Source organism: Arvicola amphibius, chromosome 12, assembly GCF_903992535.2.
Source record: "Arvicola amphibius chromosome 12, mArvAmp1.2, whole genome shotgun sequence".
NCBI lineage: Eukaryota > Metazoa > Chordata > Mammalia > Rodentia > Cricetidae > Arvicola > Arvicola amphibius.
In genome coordinates this window covers 108,428,349-108,449,750 of record NC_052058.2, presented here as the reverse complement: position 1 = coordinate 108,449,750, position 21,402 = coordinate 108,428,349, and the positions used below count along the sequence as shown (strand labels likewise).

The 21,402-nt window shown below is 38.4% G+C and overlaps 1 protein-coding gene across 1 annotated transcript in view; it reads right to left on the bottom strand.

Moving 5' to 3' along the window:
- Cdh20 (cadherin 20) overlaps positions 1 to 21,402 on the bottom strand; it is a 58,883-nt gene that overhangs the window by 14,728 nt on the left and 22,753 nt on the right. Inside the window, exons 6-8 of the mRNA XM_038349290.1 lie at positions 18,940 to 19,193; positions 8,167 to 8,303; positions 2,874 to 2,995 (exon numbers count right to left, since the gene is read on the bottom strand). Of these exons, the coding sequence (XP_038205218.1) occupies positions 2,874 to 2,995; positions 8,167 to 8,303; positions 18,940 to 19,193 (513 nt within the window). The remainder of the gene's footprint in view (positions 1 to 2,873; positions 2,996 to 8,166; positions 8,304 to 18,939; positions 19,194 to 21,402) is intronic.

Sequence of the window (21,402 nt, the reverse complement as noted above, 5' to 3'; positions counted from 1 at the left end):
ATTAATTAAGCATGTTCATAATCCTCAATATGTTAGTAGGTAAAGAATAAGTGTGGCCTACATGTTTCAAATACATTATATTCCTGCAGTTTGGCTAGTTTCTTTAAAGTGTTTTAAAGAGAAGAAGTGAAAGAAGCATGGAGTGTCATAAGGACCTAGGTGTCCCCAGTTTTCTTCTCTCACTCAATCTGTGTCCATCATCAAATAAGTATTGACTAAATTGCCATCTCTGAGAAACCCACGTTTAAAAATCACCACTATCATCAGGCAAATAAACAGGGCAGTGTGGAACTATGGACTGTGTGTGGGAGGGCATGGGCCACAGGACAGTCAAGTTCTGTTGGCAGGAAGGGACTTAGAAAGGGTGTAGAGCAGAAGCTCACCATTGTGGGAAGCAGACTAGAGTCAGAGATATGAGGCCTAGCTCAGCTGGGAAAAATAAAATGAAAAATGGAGCTCAGTGGCCGGGAGAGCAAGAGGGCTTCCCTTGAGCCCATTGGCTATGTTCTGTCTTTTCCACAATGTTCTGCAAAGGAATGCTATGGAAATGCATGGAGAAGCCATTAAAGAAAGCAGGGCGAACTAGAAAGATGGGGCATTAGTAGGTGGTCAGAGTGGGGTGAGGTATGGACAAAATTTTGATGAGCTGCTTTTCATTGGTGCTCACTGTAACACCCTGTAGCACAGATGGTTCCTATTCAACTTGGGCCTGGCCCTGTAAACCTGCCATTTTTACTGGAAAGGCTGTCTTTCTTCCAGGACAGAAATGGCTATATCAAAAGTCAGCTTGAGGGCACAGTTTTAAAGCATGCTTAAGGTTAGGGAGGCTGCCCAGCAAGGGATTTCTGCACACTTCAAGGATTTGTTTCCTGGCTCCTCACCTGCTGGTCTCCTCAGGGATCACCTTCACTGCAGACTGCTACCTTAACTACACGGTTATGTCCTTTACATAACCTACGTCCAGTGGTGCAGGGTAGTATAAGGGCTTCCCTATTCCCTTGAACTTGGGGAAGCTCTTATTCTAGAACTTTGTAAGAATGTTAGTAGATCTTTATTGCAGTTGGACTTTTAATTTTTTATTTGGCTCAGTCCCTCTGTCTTTCCTTTTTATACATCTCAAAAACATTTCATATCCAAACTCTGCCTCAGGGTAAGCCTCCAGGAATGCCTGACTATTGACTCTAAAAGCAGATGCAACAGAGTAGTAATACGGCTAAGGCTCAGGGAAGCAGTGGAGATAGTCACATACAGTTCAGCCTCATGCCAGTACTGCTCACATGTGCCCTATCCCCATGGAGAAGCAGATCCTCTGCTCTTCTATTTTGATTGCCAAATGTAAAGAGATAAAATATTTCAGCCGGGCGGTGGTGGCACACGCCTTTAATCCCAGCACTCGGGAGGCAGAGGCAGGCGGATCTCTGTGAGTTCGAGACCAGCCTGGTCTACAAGAGCTAGTTCCAGGACAGGCTCCAAAGCCGCAGAGAAACCCTGTCTCGAAAAACCAAAAAAAAAAAAAAAAAAAAAAAAAAAAAAATGTTTCTTAGGGAATGTTCTGAATAGACAATATTGCGGGAAAAATCTTAAGTCAGATCTTAAAATTTTGTGTGTATTGTTGAGCTAGGACTTGGATGGGTAGGTAGACAGTCTGGTGGGATTCATGGTGGGAACACCATGGCCAGCTAATAAAGGCCTCCATTTTCCTGACAGCCCTTAGCTCCAGTGTGTAATACCTCACTCATCAGCCTCCATTCTTTTCCCTCTAATCATCAGACAAGCATTTTAATTTTGTATGGCTTTTATCCATTGTAAGAGGAGAGCATACACGCACACCTGGTAGAGTGAGGATGACCAGTGCTGGGCAAGATCAGGAAGACCTGATGGTCCATACAACAATATGAGAGCCTTAGCTGTGTCCTACTGAAAACCTTCAAACCCAGAGCCTTCAAGTGAAGAAGGATGGCTTTCTTCATTGGGCTACTGAGCATCCTCTAAATTCATGACTACTTTTAGCCTCTTTTGTCATAGCATAAAAAATATATTAGATCATATTTTAGAATAAAACAAATATTATGCTGTATTATGTGTATCAATCAAAAAGTATGATAGCAAAAAGAAGAAACCATCATTTAAAAAGCCTGAACCACCTAGTTACAACTTTAGAAGCCCAACCTACCCATCAGAATTTATCCACCTCAACACAGTAACTCTGTAGCCTTCTTCCTAATGTTGCTTCATGTGCAACCTGATCTACCAACTGCAGGTCTGTGAATGTGGTTAGACCACAAAATGTAATTTGGGTTCCAAGTGGTTATCTTAACAAATAAATAGTTTGCTCCTGATATAAAGAAGTTGGGAGCTCTGTTTTTTAAATCCATACTTTCTGGTATGAACATTTATCAATCATGAATTCAGTTATTCTGTCAGTTAGTTTTATACCAATTTCACACAAGATAGAGCCATTTGGGAAGAGGAACCCTCAATTGAGAAAATGTCTCTATAAGACTGACCTATAGACAAGATTATAGAACATTTACTTGATTAATTATTGATATGGGAGGTCCCAGAACCTTGTTGGTAGTACCACCCTATGCAGGTCATCCTGGGTTGTGTAAAAAAGAAAGCCAGGTTAGTCATAAGAAGCAAGTCAGTAAGCAACCATCTTCCATGGCCTCTCCTGCCTCCAATTTTCTCCCCTTCTTGAATTCTTGCCTTGATTTCCCTCAGTAATGGACTATTACCTGGAAGTATAGGATGAAATAAAGCTTTTCCTTCCCAAATGACTTTTGATCATGACGGTTTATCACAGCGCTAGAAACCCTCACTAAGACAGTTATCTTTAAGGGTTACCTCTGTATATCTAGGGTTTTCCTTACCTGTCCAGCTTTGGCATTCTCACAGATGAAAGCTTCATAGAATCTGGGAAACTCTGGAGCGTTGTCATTCACATCTAAGACTTTGATTGTGACAGCAACACTTCCCACTTGGGAGGGATTGTCTGAAGAGAAGAACACTGACAGTGAGATTGTGGTAAGGCAGAAAGGCAGTTTGTCAATCTCGTTTGTCAAGGAATAGGTGAAATACATGGGCAATCTAACATGGCCATACGGTGTGTGTTGCCTGTTAAGAGTGTGGCCACACATAAGCTGGGACAGAAGGAAGCATCTCCTAAGGCGTATAGGACGTCAGGAATTATGCAGGTTACTTCATGGGGAGCAAGTGCTACAAAATGAACCTTAAAATTTTGACTTCTGCTTGGTTCATACTTTGAGTTACAGAATTAAAAATCTATTTTGTATTCTAGGATTTCCAATAGTCCCTTCAGATTAGGATGTGTGCTCATGGAACACTTGGGTTGGGTAACCAATTCTTTGCCTTAAGTTTCAAGTTATGCATGAGGATACATGAAACACTGCACAGTTATTTCTGTCTCGGGACTAAAAGGATATTTATAGGATCAAGCTCATTCCAAAGCCACAGCTTTGACTGGGGCAGGAGCCATGGGCTTTCTCAGGGAAATGTGTATTTTGTTTGAGTCTTCGGCATTGCTGCCTGGAGACAAATGCACAGCCCCTATACTCTCTATTTTTCTTGTGTTGGTCTCCACCCAGAGAGACAACAGTAATTACAAGACAAAAATGTACAGAATTTTGCTAAATCCCAGAATACATTGTTCTTCAGGTTCATTTCTTCTTTCTTTCTCAAAAATATTTATGTTTTACAGTTTCTCCCTAAATAATCCTGTGTGGATTGGGCTGTTCTGGGGGAAAGATGGTGAGTTAGAAACTGGCTCTAGTGATACCATGACTGAAGAGTAAGATTAACAAAGGGAAGAAGAGAGGAAGTGTGTTAGCTAGGGTAACACATGGGTAAAAAGTCCAGAAGAGAAAGACTGTGTGGTCAAATGGAAACCACACAGGGAGGACAATCAATACATTTCTGGAGAAAGAACCCACCTGACCCACAGACTGCGGGGCTTAGTGCACACAGCCATCAATGGCACCTGGTACAGAAAGAAGGGATGTTCCTAGCACAAATACAGCCCTGTCTGGGATAACTGACAGTTCCTGGGTTCAGATTTAACAAGGTGAACCTTAGGAAGGATAGGAAATTCCAGCTGCCTGCTCCTCCACTTGCCGGCAAACTCCAAAATTCTATGTTTTGGGAAGAAGATGCTTCAGGTTTTTGCTGTCAAAATATTATTTCTTCTTCCTCCTCCTGCTCCTCTTCTTCTCCTTCTTTTCTTCCTTTCTTTCCTCCTTTCCTTCCTTCCTCCTTTTCTTTCTTCTCCTTCACTCAATTAGGTTTTACTCTTTTTGCTATACTTTTAGTATTTCATTTATTTATTTGTTTAAAATTATGGTATTTCATGTGTGTATGAGTGGGTATCCATACCACTGCTCATGTATGGAGAAAGTTCTGTCCTTTTACCTTGATGTGGGTTCCAGTTTACACTGGTCAACAAGCTTGTGTGGCCAGCACTTTAACTGCTGAGCCCTCTCAATAGCCCATTATTATTTTTAAAACAAGCGTTTATGATTTGCATTTCTCTTGTAATGTTATCTGGTTTTGTTTGTGTATTTTCCTTTTTAAAAATTTACTATGCATATGGAGGTTTTGCTTGCATGTAAGTGCACCATTTGTGTGCCTGGTGCCTGTGCAGGTCAGAAGAGGTTGTCAGATGTCTGGGACTGGAGCTACAGATGGTTGTAAGCCCTCATGCGGAGCTGAGAATGGAACCTGGGTCCTCTACAAGAGTGCTCTTAACTCTGAGCCAACTCCCCAGCTCTCTCTGTTTTTCTTTTTTGTACAGTAGTATTTCAAGAATACCTTACTTTTTCTTTTCCTCTTCCTCATATTCTTTCCTTTCTTATTTTGTTTAACATCACTGATTTATCTTTCTCCTCATCCCCCCTATTTCTTTAATTTATTATTTTTTCTTTTAACTAATTAATTAAAATTGTATGTGTACACACATGTGCATGAATGTGTGTGAGCATGCATATGCATTTGTGTGTGTGAGAATGTATGCATGATGTGCATTAGTGTGGAGGTCAGAGGACTACTTTGTAGATTCAGTTCCCTCCTCTCAACTTTATGTGGATCTTACAGATCAAACTCAGGCTTTTGTGGTAAATGTCTTCACTGGCCAAGCCATCTTGCTAGCTTAACCAAATAGTCTATAACTTACTCTACATTAAATTTTCTACTTGATTGTTTATGGCCATTAGTGATAAAAATAGTTAAGTATAACTATTTTTAAGACTATTTTTGTATCTGCTTTGCTTTAGTCTTGGTATTATTAAAGTGGCTTCTTAGTTATTTTATTCTCTTGAGTGGTATTGGAATTGAGCCCTGAAGAACAGACTGCTTTCTAAACCTAATAATCAACTAGAAAGTATATCTGTACTGACAGATAGACAAATCACAAAACAGATACAGAGATGAGAAGGTAGGTAGCAGGTCTCTGCTAAAGATAATATGTTAATAACTGAGTCCAGCAATATTGAAACCATTGAACTTCCAAACAGCACTTTGCAAGAGGTTACAAACAAACAGATGAATGAGATACGAAAGACAGTCCAGAGTCTGGATAAGAAAATATGGATGAGAAATTCAGCAAGAAAATGAAAAATTTGAGAAACAAAAACAAAAAAACCCCAAGCAACTCAGGCCTTTAACCCCAGCACTCAGGAGGCAGGGGCAGGTGGATCTCTGTGAGTTCAAGGCCAGCCTGGTCTACAGAGTGAGTTCCAGGACAAGTATGCTGTTTTACAGAGAAACCCTGTCTAAAAAAAAACCCCACAAAACCAAAAAACAACCAAACAAAAACAAACAAACAAATATACTACTGAACAATTATTGGAAATGAAAACTCAATATGTAAACACTGTGAAAAGCATCACCAGTCAACTAGATTAACCAGAAGAAAAAATATCAAGAATCGAAAGGCTTGTGATGGCACACATCTTTACTCTTAGCAGTTAGGAGGCAGAGTCAGGAGGATCTCTTTGAGTTCGAGGCCAGCCTGGTCTTAGAGTGAGTTCCAGGAGAGTTAGTTACACAGAGAAACCCTGTCTCAAAACAAACAAAAGGATTTGAAGATGAAGTTGAGAAAATACTGTATTCAGACATAAGTAATGAAATAAATGAACAACCACAACTTTCCAGGACTCTCAGACATGGAGAATTTATAGGTAGAAAGAGCTGAGATACAATCTAAAGGCATAGAAAACCTAGTCAATGGAATTATAGCAGAACTTTCCAAGAAATTAACATCTAAGCTTGAACACCATTCAAACACATAATAGTCATGTCCAGAATAGAATCTATCATCATAGTTACAATGATAAAACTACATAATAACAAAAGGCTGCAAGAGGGACACACTATCTCAAAAAAGTCAAAGACAAACATGGAATCTTCGAGTCTAGAAACTCAATAACTGCCAACTGAGATTACCTATATATTCAGCAAAGTTATTGTTTAATAAGCGAAAAGAGCATAATGGGCATAAACTAAAATAGTTCTTGACCACTAAGCCCACACTGCAGAAGGTTCTTAAAGAAATACTACACATGGAAGAAAGAAACACAGTCGGAAACTTGAGAGTTCAGGAGAGGAAACATTTTGTGAGAGGAATAAATGAACAAAGGTGGACTGGGAAAGAACCAATCATGTACAACACAGTATATCAGAAAATCACTATATTCATAGAAGAGAAAGAAACATCAGTGTTAAAACTAGGGAGAAAAACAGTGAAACAAGCTTATAGGAATCAGAAAACCTTTCTTAAAAAATTAAAGGTAAATAGTTTTAACTTTTCTATTAAAAGATAGAAACTAACTGGTTGGATAAAAAACCAAGACATGACTGTTTTCTTTCCAAGAAGCACACCTCATGGTCAAAGGCACACAGACTGAAAACTAAAGGATACACCTAACAAATCCAGAAACAACTAGGGTTAGCTGAAGAATACCTTAGGATTAATTAGAAGAGGTAAATAAGGAAGACCACCACCAGTTAGAAAAAGAAAAATCACTTAAAAAGACCCAGTTGTTGTGGTCAGTCATGGTGGTGAATGCCTTTAATCCTAGCATACGGGTAACATAGGCAGGCAGATTTCTCTGTGTTTGAGGGTAGTCTTCTCTGCCTATTGAGTTCTAGGCCAGGACAGGGCTACCTGGTGAGACTCTGCCTCAAAAATGATTGTAAATATATATATATATATATATATATATATATATATATATATATATACCTTCAATATTGATACACATAATTTCATAAAAACAAGCATTATTGGGCATAAAAGGACAGAAAGACCCAGTTATAATGACAGTGAGTGACATCACTGCTCCACTGTAAGAGATCATCTTTAAAACAAAGAAACCAAAGAAACTTCAGAGTTAAGCCTCCCTATAGATCAAACGGAACTTATAGACACTTAGGTAATATTTCACACATATAAAATATACATTTTTATCAACTTATGGGACTTTCTCTAAAATTAAGTTATATTACAGTAAAAGTTTTAGCAAATAAAAGAACGCAAACTCAAAGTAATTTCTGCCATCAGATTATAATGTAATACAAAACCTAAAAATCAAAATCAGGAGAAGCCATAGAAATATGAAATTAAACAATAGACTCCTCAATAGTTATTGGGTTATTGAAGAAATCAGAGAGGAAATTAAAAAATCCCTAGAATCAAAACAAAATGGAAACAAAGTTTACCAGCACTTTAGGGATACAGCAAAGGTAGTTCTAAAATGGAATTTTCTAGCTAATCTGAAACTTGAAGAACAGAAATGGTAAAGTTTCATGGTTCTGCTCCTTAGACTTGGTCTCAGTGTTGGGAAGGATGGCTTTACTCCAGGCCTTCTCAGTCATAAACATGTGATGACTCAGCTCCTGACAGACACAGGATTTACTAGCTGCTACTTGCATAAAAACAAAACCAAACTGAGCTCAATTAAGGATGTCCCTAAACCAAAAAAAAAAAAAAAAAAATGAACTGTAGACCAAATCACATGACCATATATTCGTATAGCATATAATTTCAGTTTCTCCTGTGGAACATTTGTTAACTATAAGGTCTAGAAACTTTCACTTTCTATACTTTTATGTTTTGTAAGTTTGTGGAGACAAATCAATTAGGTTACTTACTCATTTCCATAGCAAGGATTGTTATGTTATGCCAAGAAAACTCCTCTCTGTCTAGTGGTCTTGCGGTCATGAGAGCACCCGTTGTAATGTCAACATAAAAAAATCTCCCAGGGTCGCTGCTTCTGTCAATGGAGTATCTGCAAAGATATGGAATATGTAATTATTTTCACTTGAATAAACATGAGAACACAGTACAGGAGAGAAGTGAGTATATACACTGTGTTAAAGGTGGTTCAGTCACCTCTGAGTTGTGAATATGTGGAACACTGAGGGTTTTATCATGCTGAAGAGAAACTTTTTTCACAACTGCAAGTATCTTACTGAAAAATGAACTAAACAAAGTATTGAGGGCCTTATGGCAGTTTCTATGCACACAGAAATCAATTCTGCTATTTAAAGATTAAAACTGCTCCAAGAGTTCCGAGGCCCCCCGTGATATCAGCCTCTATTTATGTGTGCTTGGCATGCAACTAAGCTCGTAAATGCTGGAACTTGGGAAAGCAAAGCTGCTGCAGCTGTGTGGTTCTGCTCCTAGAACTGTTGTCGCTGTTGGGAGGAAAGGTTTGCTCCTGGCCTTCCCTCTCGTAGACATGGTTCAACTTCCAGTCGACAGAACTTACTAGCTCAAGTTCCCATATATATCCTGCTTTTAGCAGGATAGAGCAGGTCTGTTTCATTGCCAGTTATAGATGAAACTGAGTTTTGTGGATTTCTGAAGGATAACCTTCTGGAAATTATCATATGACTTTCAGCATTTAAAGGGCATCATAAGCAGGTGTTGTATTAAAACAAAGGCCCTTTTTGGTTCAGGCCACAAGTCTTCTCTGTTGTTTCTACCATGTATGCTCAGTCTGGACCAATGTGCATTTTATGTAGGAAAAGAAGGGTAGCCAGACAGCTTTAATCTTCTGCAAAAGAAGAATTACATGACTCTTTTTGCTGTTGCTCTCTATCTTTTGAGTCTTTAGTGAATTAGGTTGTGAGTATGAACTGTAATTATTCTTCAGTCTGATTTGGCAGCCTGGTTCCCTCTATTCATCTGTATTATCTCATCTGTTCGCTGTCTTGGGAGATGGAGGTAAGCTCAGGCATCAGGATGTTTAAAAATGAGACATTTTGATAACTAGCTGTGACTGAGGACTATCATTGAGAATCCCATGTACTCCTTGGAAAACGTTAGCAATTTATTTTTATTGAGAATTATGTAGTTTAGGATATAGTATAATATTTCTTTTTGTTTGTTTGTTTTTATGTTTTCATTTTTTGAGACAGGGTTTCTCTATAGCTTTGGGACCTGTCCTAGAACTACTTCTTGTAGACCAGGCTGGCTATGAACTCACAGAGATCCACTCTGCCTCCCGAGTGCTGGGATTAAAGGTGTTTGCCACCACCACTCAGCTGTGGATACAGTATAATATATATATATATATATATATATATATCTTATGGTATTAAAATATCAAACTAATTAACACATACATCATTTCACATATTACTTTTTGTGACAAGAGCATTTAGAATCCAATTTCCTACAATTTTGAAATAGAGACTATATGATTAACTAGTTACCATATGTAATAGATCACCATATCTTCTTGTCTATCTAGAACTTTGTTTCCCTTTACCAAAACATTCCCTTTCTCTGTCCATCAGCATTTCTGGCCTTATCCTATGATATCCACCATTTTTTAAAATCAGTTTAACATTTCAGATTCCACATTTAACTAAGATCATGGTATTTGCCTCTCTGTGCCTGGCTTATTTCACGCAGCATCACGTTCTCTAGATTCATTTGTGTTGCTACAAATGACAGAATTTCCTTATTTTTAAAGGCTGAGTGGTATTCTCTTGGGTATGTATAAAATGACAGATTAAAAAATCCATTCATCTGTTGCTGAGCGCTCAGGTTGTTTCCATATCTTGGCTTTGTGACTAATGTGGCAGTTAACATGGAAATGAAGGTGATTCTTCTACAGGCTGATTGTAATTCCTTTGGATATATGCCCAGAAACAAGACGACTGGATCATATGACCGTTCTAGTTTTCAGTAATCACTACACTGTTTGTCAAAATAGCTGTGATAACTTATATCCTCACCCACATGGTACAAAGTTTCCATTTTATGAATGCTCTGTTATTTTTCATTTTTGGGGGGACTAGGCATTCTAATAGATATGATGCTGTCTCCTTGTGGTTTAAAGCTCTATTTGCCTGACGGTTGGTTATGTTGAGCTCCTCCTGCCTCCTCACCTGGTACATTTGCAAGGTTCTTGTGTATCTTCTTTTGAAAAACTATTTGTTTCTGAAAATAAGGTTATTTGTCCTGGCATCAAAATACAATACAAAGCAAAAGTAATTAAAACTGTCATATGCTCATAGCAATAAAGACATTGACCAAGGGGATGAAATGGGCTGAAAACTTAGAAATAAATGCATATACGGTGCTTTTGCCCACAGATCTCCAGGGAACCCAGGATATTAGCATTTAGAATTGTTCTTTCAAAGGGAAGGATATATAATCTGTTTTTCCAGAAAGCTGGGAATTGGAGGTGATAAATAGCCTGGGGGTCTGCATTATCTATTGGATCAGGCCATGTCAAGCTCCTAAAACCAGGACAAGGGGTGGTTAGTAATCTTAATTACCCTTACATCCAGAGGCTCCCCATGCTTCTACAACTAGGACCAGAAGTGGCTAGTAGCCTAAATATCTGTAGGACTAAAACCAGGTCAGATCCTTCCCTAGGCCCTTAAGCTAGTACAGGTAACCTATCTTTAGAAACCATCTTCTTGGAAGAAATGAAATGTACCACAAGTCATGTTTTGATGTAATTATGCTTCCTTCTGCACCGGGAATTATATTACAATGGGAGACTTTCTTTTTCCAAATTGTAGTGTGTTTTAAATATGCTGACAACGAACCACCTGGCTTCAGACTCCTCAAAGTCTCGATCCTGGTTGAGAAGTCTTTCTGCACCAAGTTTTCAGTTTCATCTTTTCGTGGTTTGCTTCCCTGCCTGGAAACCTACAGTATTGCCCTCACAGACATCTATCTATGATCAATTCTTTGGATTTTTGTTAAGATAAGAAGACACATAATGATGTGGAAGAACTGTCCTTGATGGCTGGTATTTGGAAAACTGGCTGCCCACATACAGATGCGCCTTACCCTTTTCACAATAATCAATTCCAACGAAGAAGATACTTAAGGTCAGAAAGTCAATCTACCAGAAGAAAATTATACAACATTGGTCTTGGCTGTGCTGTCTTGGATATAACCCCAGCGGCACAGAAGCAGAAAGAGCAAAAACAAAAAAAAAATGAAACTGCATTGAACTGAAGGTTTTGCATAGCGAAGGAAACAATCACAAGATGAAAGAAAACCCAAAAATTGGGGAAAAGAATAAGGAGTTAGTGTTCAAAATAAAGAAGTGGCTAGTTATTCAAAGGTCAGTGGATGTAATAGCTGGAGTGTGTCTACAGCAGTCACATTACTACGCATCGAACACAGCTTCTTTTAACATTCTCACAGCTTTGGAAGTTTATCCTAATCCTTGGGTAAGCAAACAGAAATTTAGGGCAATTAAGTCACTTTCAAGTAAGATTTAAACCATCTCAGTGGTGTTATAGCTGCACTGTTCTTACAGATTGCTTTTAAATAGAGGCCAGGGAAAATATTGAGTTCAAAACTTTAATAAAAATTGACAGAAATGGCAGTCTTTGTCTTAAAGTTGTTGAGGTGGAGAAATTGCAATTTTCTAAAAATTTTATTTTTAGTTTATTTTGAGATGTGTGTGTGTGTGTGTGTCTTTTGGGGAAAATGTACACATGAGTCCCTGCTGAGGCCAAGAGAAGGCATTGGATCTCCCTGAGGTTGAGTTAACAGGCAGTAGTGAGCCACCTAATGTGAGTGCTGGGAGCCAAACTTGGGTTCTTTTCAAGAAGAGTGAGCATCCTTAGCCACTGAAGCGTCTCTCTGCTGAAACTGTAATTTTGATAGTAATAACTTGAAGTGCAGTGTTTTTTACAATTCAGCTTGGTGAGGTGTGAAATGAATATAGCTGATTATGATTAGTATTGAAATAGAATGAAGTGGAATGGGATATATGCATGCCAAATTATAACATATAGTTAGGGTAAATATTAATGTAAGTATTTGTCTGTCTATCTATCATCTATTTGTCTGTCTGTCTATCTATCTATCTATCTATCTATCTATCTATCTATCTATCTATCATCTACCTATCTATCTATCTATCTATCATCTATCTATCATCTATCTATCATCTATCAATCTTTTGCTTTAAGTGTATGCATTTCTGTAGAGATTCACGATTGCTATTCAGAGACTTAGGATTTAAAAAGATAGCAGATGAGTAAGAGCCAGAGAAATTGGAGTAACTTCAGTTACAAATTCAGATGGAATAACTTCTGTTATGACTTCTTAAGTCATAATAGGAAATTTAAGGAAGTCAACTAACCTCTCTGCAGTTATCCTGTTTAACAAACATTTATTATTTGCTAGACTTTGCTTAAAACATTGACAGTAGTGAGTCATTTATCCTCCAAGTAACACCACTGGCAGGCATTATTATTATTTCTGTTTTATAGATCAGACAATCTAGAGGCTTAAGAGGTTGAGTCACTTATCCAAGGTCACACTACTAGGAATCAAATCTAGGGAGTTCAGCTTCAGGTTTTGACCCCTTTGCAACACCTACCAATGCCCTATTGACATATGGACTGTAGAAGACTGCCCTAGAACACAGTTTTACTTCTTCATGAGACATGATAACAAATGGTTAACTCTTTAATAAGAACACCCTTGTAATTACAATAGTCATTTAAAAATGGGGCTGTGGTAGTTTCTTCTGAGTATACCTGTGATTGACTTAGCTTCAAAGTTTATCAGCTGCTTTAAGAGTTAACTAATCTTTCAGCCTGGAGACACAAGAAAAGCCCCACATTTGGTCACCAGAGCATGACCTGGATGGCAGCTCTCCAGGCTGTAGGCATATCGCTGGGGGGAGAAGAGTCCATGGGGAACCAGAGAGCTACCCCACCACAGCAAATGTCACAGATGGTGTGGAAAATGGAGTGACAGAAATAACCAAGTCACAGGACCCTTGACAGCACTGCCTGGTCGACACAGCAGGAGCCTGCCGTAGGGAGCTTCTCTCATCAAGTAGAATCCCCTCTTCAATTTCCCAAGCTAGACTACAGTGAGGGAATAATGGCCTTTATTTCTCTGAATGGGGCACTGGGCCAATTTCCAGAGTGCAGGAGAACAAATTGAAAGTACAGATACAGATGGAAAACAAGGAAATTGGGACCTAGTAGTGGAGCCATTATGCAGTTTCCCTGTCTCCAACTGTAACACTCTTACCTAGTACGATCAGAATATTCTTAGCACACATATGCAAAGCTGCCTTTGGCAGATAGCACTGACATTTGGCTGCTTGGATGAGGACATTCTCTGTCACGAGCAGGATGTCTGGATTCACACACACACCAGGATGGCACAGGAGGTCAAGCTGTTTCCATACCAGCATACATTGTTTTTAGTTGCTAAATAGCTCACTATCCTCCTAACTGGAGTTTTTTTTCATTACTTTTTTTGAGTATTTATCAATGTTAGGATGGATCTAAACTTTGTAGTTTTCATATGCAAACAATTAAATCTATAGCATTTGGAGGAATTACAAGTGAATAAGGCCTGGCACTTATATCTTAGTACAGCATCATCTCTTTAGAAAGGAGATTATATAAGCCCTAATAACCTAATAACCTTTTTTGGTTATGTTTTGTTTTGTTTTTTGAGACAGGGTTTCCCTGCATAACATTCCTAGCTGTCCTGGAACTAGCTCTTGTAGACCAGGCTGGCCTCAAACTCAAACCTGCCTGTGCCTCCCGAGTGCTGGGATTAAAGGCATGCGCCATCACCATCCGGCCCCTACTAATCTGAAAACTTTAAATGGTCTTCAATCTGTAGTATTTTAACTTTAGATGATAGGTTGGTTTGGGAGGCTGTTTAGTATGCGTTTTGCTTTTAATGATCCAAATCATTAAATATTTATAAGAAAATTGTCTGTAAGTTAGCTATGTAGCATAATATACAAATTATATTTAAAATGGTTTCATTTAAAAAATTTTTCAATAATATTTTCGTGTGTTAGTATATGTGAAGGTATTTGTATGTTTGTGTGCAGATGTATACACCTGTGTTCATATAGAAGGTGTGAGATACATTGGGAACTGGAGTTGGCAGGCATTTGTAGGCTGCCTAGAGATTGTTTCATGGGTGATGGAGTCTGAACTCTGGTGTTCATGATGAATCAGCAAGAACTCTTAACCACAGAGCCATCTCTCCAGCTCCTCCCTCCAATTAATTGGCACATACAAATGAGGATATCATGATATCATGAATACTTTGGAGAACTGTTCACAGGGGAAAGCAATTCCAAGTAGCTTAGCAAATAAAAGCCACAAAGCTGACTTTTCATTATTTTTCCTTTTGAGATGGCTGAGAATCTAGGACCCTTAATGTTCTTGTGAACCTAGAGGCAATTCCATGCTTCTGTGGGATGACACAGAGTCAGTCAAGGTCCTTATATCTACCAGCGTAAACTCTATCATTTGAGGGGGAAATGTGTACATGACTCCTTGTCCTTTACTCTACGTCTGGAACCCTGTTTTTGTCAGTTTTTTTCCCCAAGGATATAGAGCTATGCCCAGAGCAGCCGGTGGACTTTGTTCTGGCCTCAGTGTGCATGGTCTTGAGTTTATCCTGTCTAGGCTTCTTGGAACAGCTGGGGGCTTCCTTAGAACCCCCTCATGCTGACAGATGTCTCTTCAAAGGGCCTATGTGAAGTGACATTTTCTGTTAGCCAGGCAGGTTCCTTCATTTTGTTTGCTGCAGTCATGAGTGCATCTTGAAACATGATTGCTTTTCTCTCCCCACTGCACTTGCTGAGATGTCTTAAGATAATGGCTGTAGGACTGAATCCCAGATAGTCCCTGTCCACTGCACCTGCTGAGATGTCTTAAGATAATGGCTGTAGGACTGAATCCCAGATAGTCCCTATGAAGTTATGTGTGTGTGTGTGTGTGTGTGTGTGTGTGTGTGTGCGCACACTCGTGCATGTGCACACACATGCTTTTATACTGACTGCATTCAGCCTCCTGATTTATTTGTTACTTATTAGTGTGACACCTAATCGACTTTGTTTCCATAGAGGTCCACAGTCAGAATCTGGGAGATGATGTGGAAATATACTGCCCAGTCCATATTCTATGTAAGAACTTGTATCTCCTTTCCATTAAATTCACACTTGCTTTCTTCTCTGCCATGAGGTGTTATTCTCTATAGTAGTCCCACATTACCCTCTTTGACAGCAAAACTACTATCTCATAAAATAATAGATATATAATTAATTAGTCATGATCACGAAGATACAATTATGCTGTTCTGAAATCCATCTGTTTCATTGTGTTTCACTTACGTAGTTTTACAACAAAAAGACTAAGGTTGAAATATAAATTTACAAAGTCTTTATAATTCAGAAAGATTTGCTGCTTTTTTATTTTTAAATTAAAGCACTAAAATCACTTTTAGCCATTTCGATGCTTGAACATGTAATATGTTTACTAGTTAGTCAGAGGGATCAGATTTTCCCCTGGTAGAGAATAACTTGTTAAACTCCAAAAACACATTTTCATTAAATACAAAATGGCACCAGATGAGGGAAGTAGCCAGGTGACAGAAAGGGCTTGATAAATGGGGGTGTGTTCAAAATGTTTTATCTAGACAGAGGCTCCAGATTCATTTTACTGTGAGACTTTTAACAATTAATGGGACAGATGGCCCCAAACAGCCTTGGAGTTCTGATCTTTGTGAATCTGGCTTCAGAGGCTTGGCAGTGGCTATGGAAGGTTGAGGTGTCAACCTGTCTACCAGCTGTTTGCACTTGCTTCTAGAGATGACTGGAAACAGCCAAGGTTCTAAGAGTAATTCTCCAGTCTTGAGTGGGTAGCATCTCAGTTGGAATCTTCTGTAGCAAAGCAGACCTTGGAGGGACAGAGACGTAGAACTGTGCTTAGTATAGAGAATTCTATTACTAGCCTGTCTGTCATCAAAGCCACTGACCTTAGGAAGTGTTTCTGTACCTGTTTTTTCTATAATACAAAGAAATATATGGTATATAATATGTTCCTACTTGTTTTTCTTAGTGTTTGAGATCAGGGACTCCCTGCACGTAACTATACAAAGTATCATTCTATAGTTGTTTAACATTGGGAGTTGTGATACCTCCAACCCTGCACTTTAGGATTGCTTTACCTATTTAAGAGTCTTTGCTTTTATTAGCATATGTTATACATAATTATATAACAATAGGCTTCAATGTGATGTTTTCATAGATGTATGCAATGTATTTTTATCATACCTACCTCCTGTTACATTCTTTTGTCCTCTCACCCTCTCCCTGATCTTCTTCCTCTTCCCAACTAGACCTTCTTCTGCTTTCATGTCTGGGGATTTGTGCTAGAAGTGTTCTTTGATTTGTGAGTACCCAATGAGATTTATGAGGGTTGCTTACAGGAACATAGGCATCTTACCAGTGCCTAAACCTCTAAATGTTTCTCTGCCTCCGGCAACCATAAACTGCTTATAGATTTGTAGAGAGAGGGGTGAGGCCTCATGAGCCCACCCATTTCCATGGTAAGATGTAGGCAGTGCTTATCTTCTGCAGGTAATCATAACTACTATCACTCAGGCATGAAACTACCATGCTATGCTTAGAGGACAATATTACTCAACACTCCATCACATCTTCCAGCTCTTAAATTCTACCCGTTCCCCTCTTCCTCAGTGTTCCCCAAGCATTGGAGGGAACCTTATGGCTATATAGCCAAAGATCACTTAGAACCCAGAAGTAAACACAAATGGTTGTAATCACCTACTTTTTTTTCAGGGTTGTTAGAATCATCTCTTGGAAAAAGCATAAGCTCTTCAATAAATGATGCTGAGAAAGCTGGATATTCACACACTGAACAATGAAGCTGGAGCCATGTCTCTTGCTCCTTACAAAAAGGAGCTCCAAGTGGATCAAAGATCTTAACATATGGCCTGAAACCTTGAAACTTTGAGTGGGAAATACAGACAATGTGTTTCAAGATACAGGGATAGGTAAGATCTTTCTATAAAGGAATCCAACTACAAAGGACATAATTCTGAGAACTGACAAATATAATTACATGAAGTCAAGCAGACTCTGTAAACCAAAAGAAGAATTCATCATGGTGAATAGATGCTACATGGAAAGGAATAAATCTGTGCCAACCATGCATCAGATAGGAGATCAATGCCTAGAATACACAGTGAACTGCATAAATTAAATGCCAGTACTTCCTACAAATCATCCAAGTTGAAAAATGGGCTAATAAACTGATATGACAGTTCTTAAAAGAAGAAATAAAAGCAGGCAATAGCTATTTGAAAATGTGCTCAATACTCTTAACCATCAGGGAAAGCAAATTATAGCTGCCTTGAGATTGCATCTCTCTCCAGAAAACAAACAAGAAAATGCTAGTTGGGATGCAGGGAAAAGAGGCCCCTTTAGACATTACTGGTGGAAATGTTATCTGCTGCTGCTACTATGTCAGTGTGGGGGTTCCTCCAAAATAGAACTACCATGTGACCCAACTCTATCTGTTCTGGGTATTTACCCAAAGGACTCCAGGCCAACATACTCCAGGCAGCAGAGGTACTTGTACAACCATGTTAGTTGCTGCTCTGCTCATAATAGCTAAGTTGTAGGACCAGCCTAGACATCTATCAGCAGATGAGTAGATATAGAATATGTGGCTAATATACACAGGGGTATTTTGTTCATCCATGAAGAAAGAAAAATCAAGTCATGGTATTTTCAGGAAACTGGATGGAATAGAACACCATGCTAAGCAAAATAAACCAGACTCCACCATGTTTTCTCAGATATGTGGTATTGTGGAGTGTAGATATAAGTTTGTGTCTATGCATACACATGTGTGTAGGACATAAAGAAGACCATACGTAGGATGTCTTAAGGGAGGGGAAATGGGATAGTGGAATTCCTGAGACATGAAAGTAGAAAGGATGACCATTTGTGGGGGCAGAAGGGAACCTAAAAATTGGGGTAAAGGAATAAGAACAAAGTATGAAAACATAAAAATGTCACAACAAAACCCATTTCTTTGTATATTAACTTAAAAAGAAAATTCTAAAGTTTGAAATGAGGAGCGATTTTGAAGATTTTGACATTTGTGTGTGACGGAGGTTGATTTGTATTGGTGGGTCTGCTCTTAGGATGTTCCTATCACTGCTCCAGGACATTTGGCAGTATCTGGGTGCATTTTTTTTATTAAAGCTTGGAGGCTGATATTAGCATTTTGTGGGTGAAGACCAGAGATTCTGACTTTAGTGCTTTCAATAATTAGGACGGATCCAAAAATCAACAAAGACCAAGTAGAAGTGGAGCCATGATTGAGAATTAAAGGTATGCATATGTATATATCTGAGCTAAATGAAAGTGAACTTGGGATATAATGACATTTAATTATCCAATTACACGGTATTGTCATGTTATCTGAACATCAACAACAACAAAAAATCTCAGAGAAGAATTTCTAGAGATGGGATTTAAAGAGGAAGAAAGAAGGGTGAAAATGCCAAAACCTTGCATAAAAGGTAAAGAAAAATTCCAGAATATAAAGACAAAGTGAAATCTATGGGAAAACCTGATTGAGTTGTTGGACACATCTGGGTCCTTGGCAGAAATGATCTGTATGGTTGTTCCAATCGTCACATCCTCAGGCACCTCCACAAAATAAAAGCCAGGTTCAAACACAGGCGGCTCATCCACGTCCTCCACACTGATGTGCACTGTGGTCGTGTCCTGAAATGGGCCAAGGTTCAGAAAGCGCATCTCTAGGTGAGGATTGGCTCCTTCTACCTTCAGAGTATAGCTTTTCTTGCTTTCAAAACTCAGGGGCTGAAAGGCAATGAGAAGAAAAATGGTCAGCCGGTAACACACATATACAGAGTCTAAATGACAGACAATTCTGGTGATTAGCTGAGAACCCCCAAATTCATTGAAACAGTGAAAAAAGAGAAAAAAGTAAAAACAGGGACATCTTGTCTTATTCTGAAGCTCTTGGTAATAACATCAGATTCAATCACAGGTAAGAAGGAAGGAAGATGTCTGGTAAATTCAGTTTCAACTTGTTTAACTTTACTCAGCATGGTCTGGAGAGAAAGTTTGGGGACCCATTTTGTCGCACCCTAATTTTAATAAGGAAAGTTTTGTTTCCTGAGAACCCTTTTGTTGCAGGTGGACAATATGGCTGCTGGTGACCTTGTGTTCAGAGGTATTTCTCTCTTGGAAAGACGTTGGGCAATTAAGACCAAACTTGTGTTCTGTCTTAGGAATTCCATGTGATTAGACTTTTGATTTATTGTTTTCTTCTTAAAATTATTCTTTTTGAAGGGAACCGATTTGGGGGAGAAATTGGACTGGTGAGCGTGGAGGAGTGAGGAAGGATGATGGGGGAGTGAGTACAAGCAAGATAAAATGAGTAAAATGAACAAGCATTTCTTAGTGAAACTCATCATTTTCTATGCTAGCTAAAAAATGAATAGATTTGTTTTCTTCTTAAATTCAAAGCAACAGTGATTTTTTTCTAAGGAAATATGTTACTTGCTTAACATAACATATATCCTTGGCACACTATGTCACACACACCTCTGTTTATTTAGTTTATCATAGATGGTCCCTTTTAAACTTTACTTTAAAATCAGTTTGGCATCGAACTTTGAATTCAGAAAGCTCAGAAGATAGGACTAAGGTGACACATAGTGACAGCTAAGATGATGGCTCAAATGTACAAATTCTTTGACCAGGGCTCATGAATAAGAAATCAGCTTTATCTATTATGATTCCATATTATAAAATATAAAATTGGGAGAGTAAAGAGATGGATGGATCAGTGGTTAAGAATGATTTCTGCCTTCCAGAGGACTCACATTCTGTTCATAGTATCCATGTAGGGAAGGCAACTTTTTATTACAAAATATCAGTGTATATTCTTTCTTTAGAATCAAGGTCAAAAGCAAAGACTCAGCTGGGTTTTTATTCTCCAGTGTGTAGTAAGGCCAATAACCCCAAATGTAGTAAAAAGTTATTATTTTATTAAGTAATGCCATAAGTTTCTTCTATGCATTAATGTTTATATTATGGCATATACGGGTTTGGTGTTACCGTCTTTTTCTGGGGTGTAGGTTCTCATTGTATTTTATACTTTAGCCTTTTTCTAATTGATGCTACATCACAATTACTGGTGCTTAGCAGGTGATGAGTTCTGATGTTATACCCATGCAAGCTGTATGCAATGAAAGGCATTAGTGCTGCGTGTGAGTCTCATTTTTCACAGGGTTGATACTGCATGCACTGGAATTTACTGCTGTCAAAATGTCTTCTGAAAGACTGTAGGCAGAAGAGTACTGAAACAGCAGCAGGGAGCAAGGCAAACATAATATATCCAACTGTGTCTCTAAGAGCTCGTCAAATAATTACAAATAAGGCATTGGATCACACAAAGTTGGATTTTTGAAGGGCTATATAAAATAATAATGAGGATTGTAATTCATGGTCTATTAGAATTAGAGAAGTATAGAACTTATGTGTTTTGTGACCTGCCTAAGAGGAGAATGGACTCCCTACAACTACTTATTTTTGCTTGCAGATGGAAGCTAAGCTGAAGACTGGAAAAGGTACAATATCATGCTACTATAGAACAAAGAACACTCCGAAAATTCCATATTTCAAGCATTTAAGAGACTAAAAATCAATTGACTGATTACTTAAAAGCTAAAAGGACACATGTCCTGTGTAGCAATCATGGTGGTTGTATGAAGAACCAATTCTTTCAATTCAGCTTAATATTTTTTTTGAAAAAATGTGCTTTTTAGACAAACAATAGACCTTAGGGGAAATAAATCAAAAGCAAAAGTTTTGTTTCAGTTTTGACTGACATTATTAATGACAAAGGAAGATGATGGGTGTGGATTAGACATCTGGGACTTGTTCCAGACATATGGATTTACCAGTCAATTGCCTTTAAAATGTTTATTATATGTGTCTAGTCTATCTATCCATTTTATTGGTCTTGTTCTTAATTATATTTTTCTGGCAACTCATATGT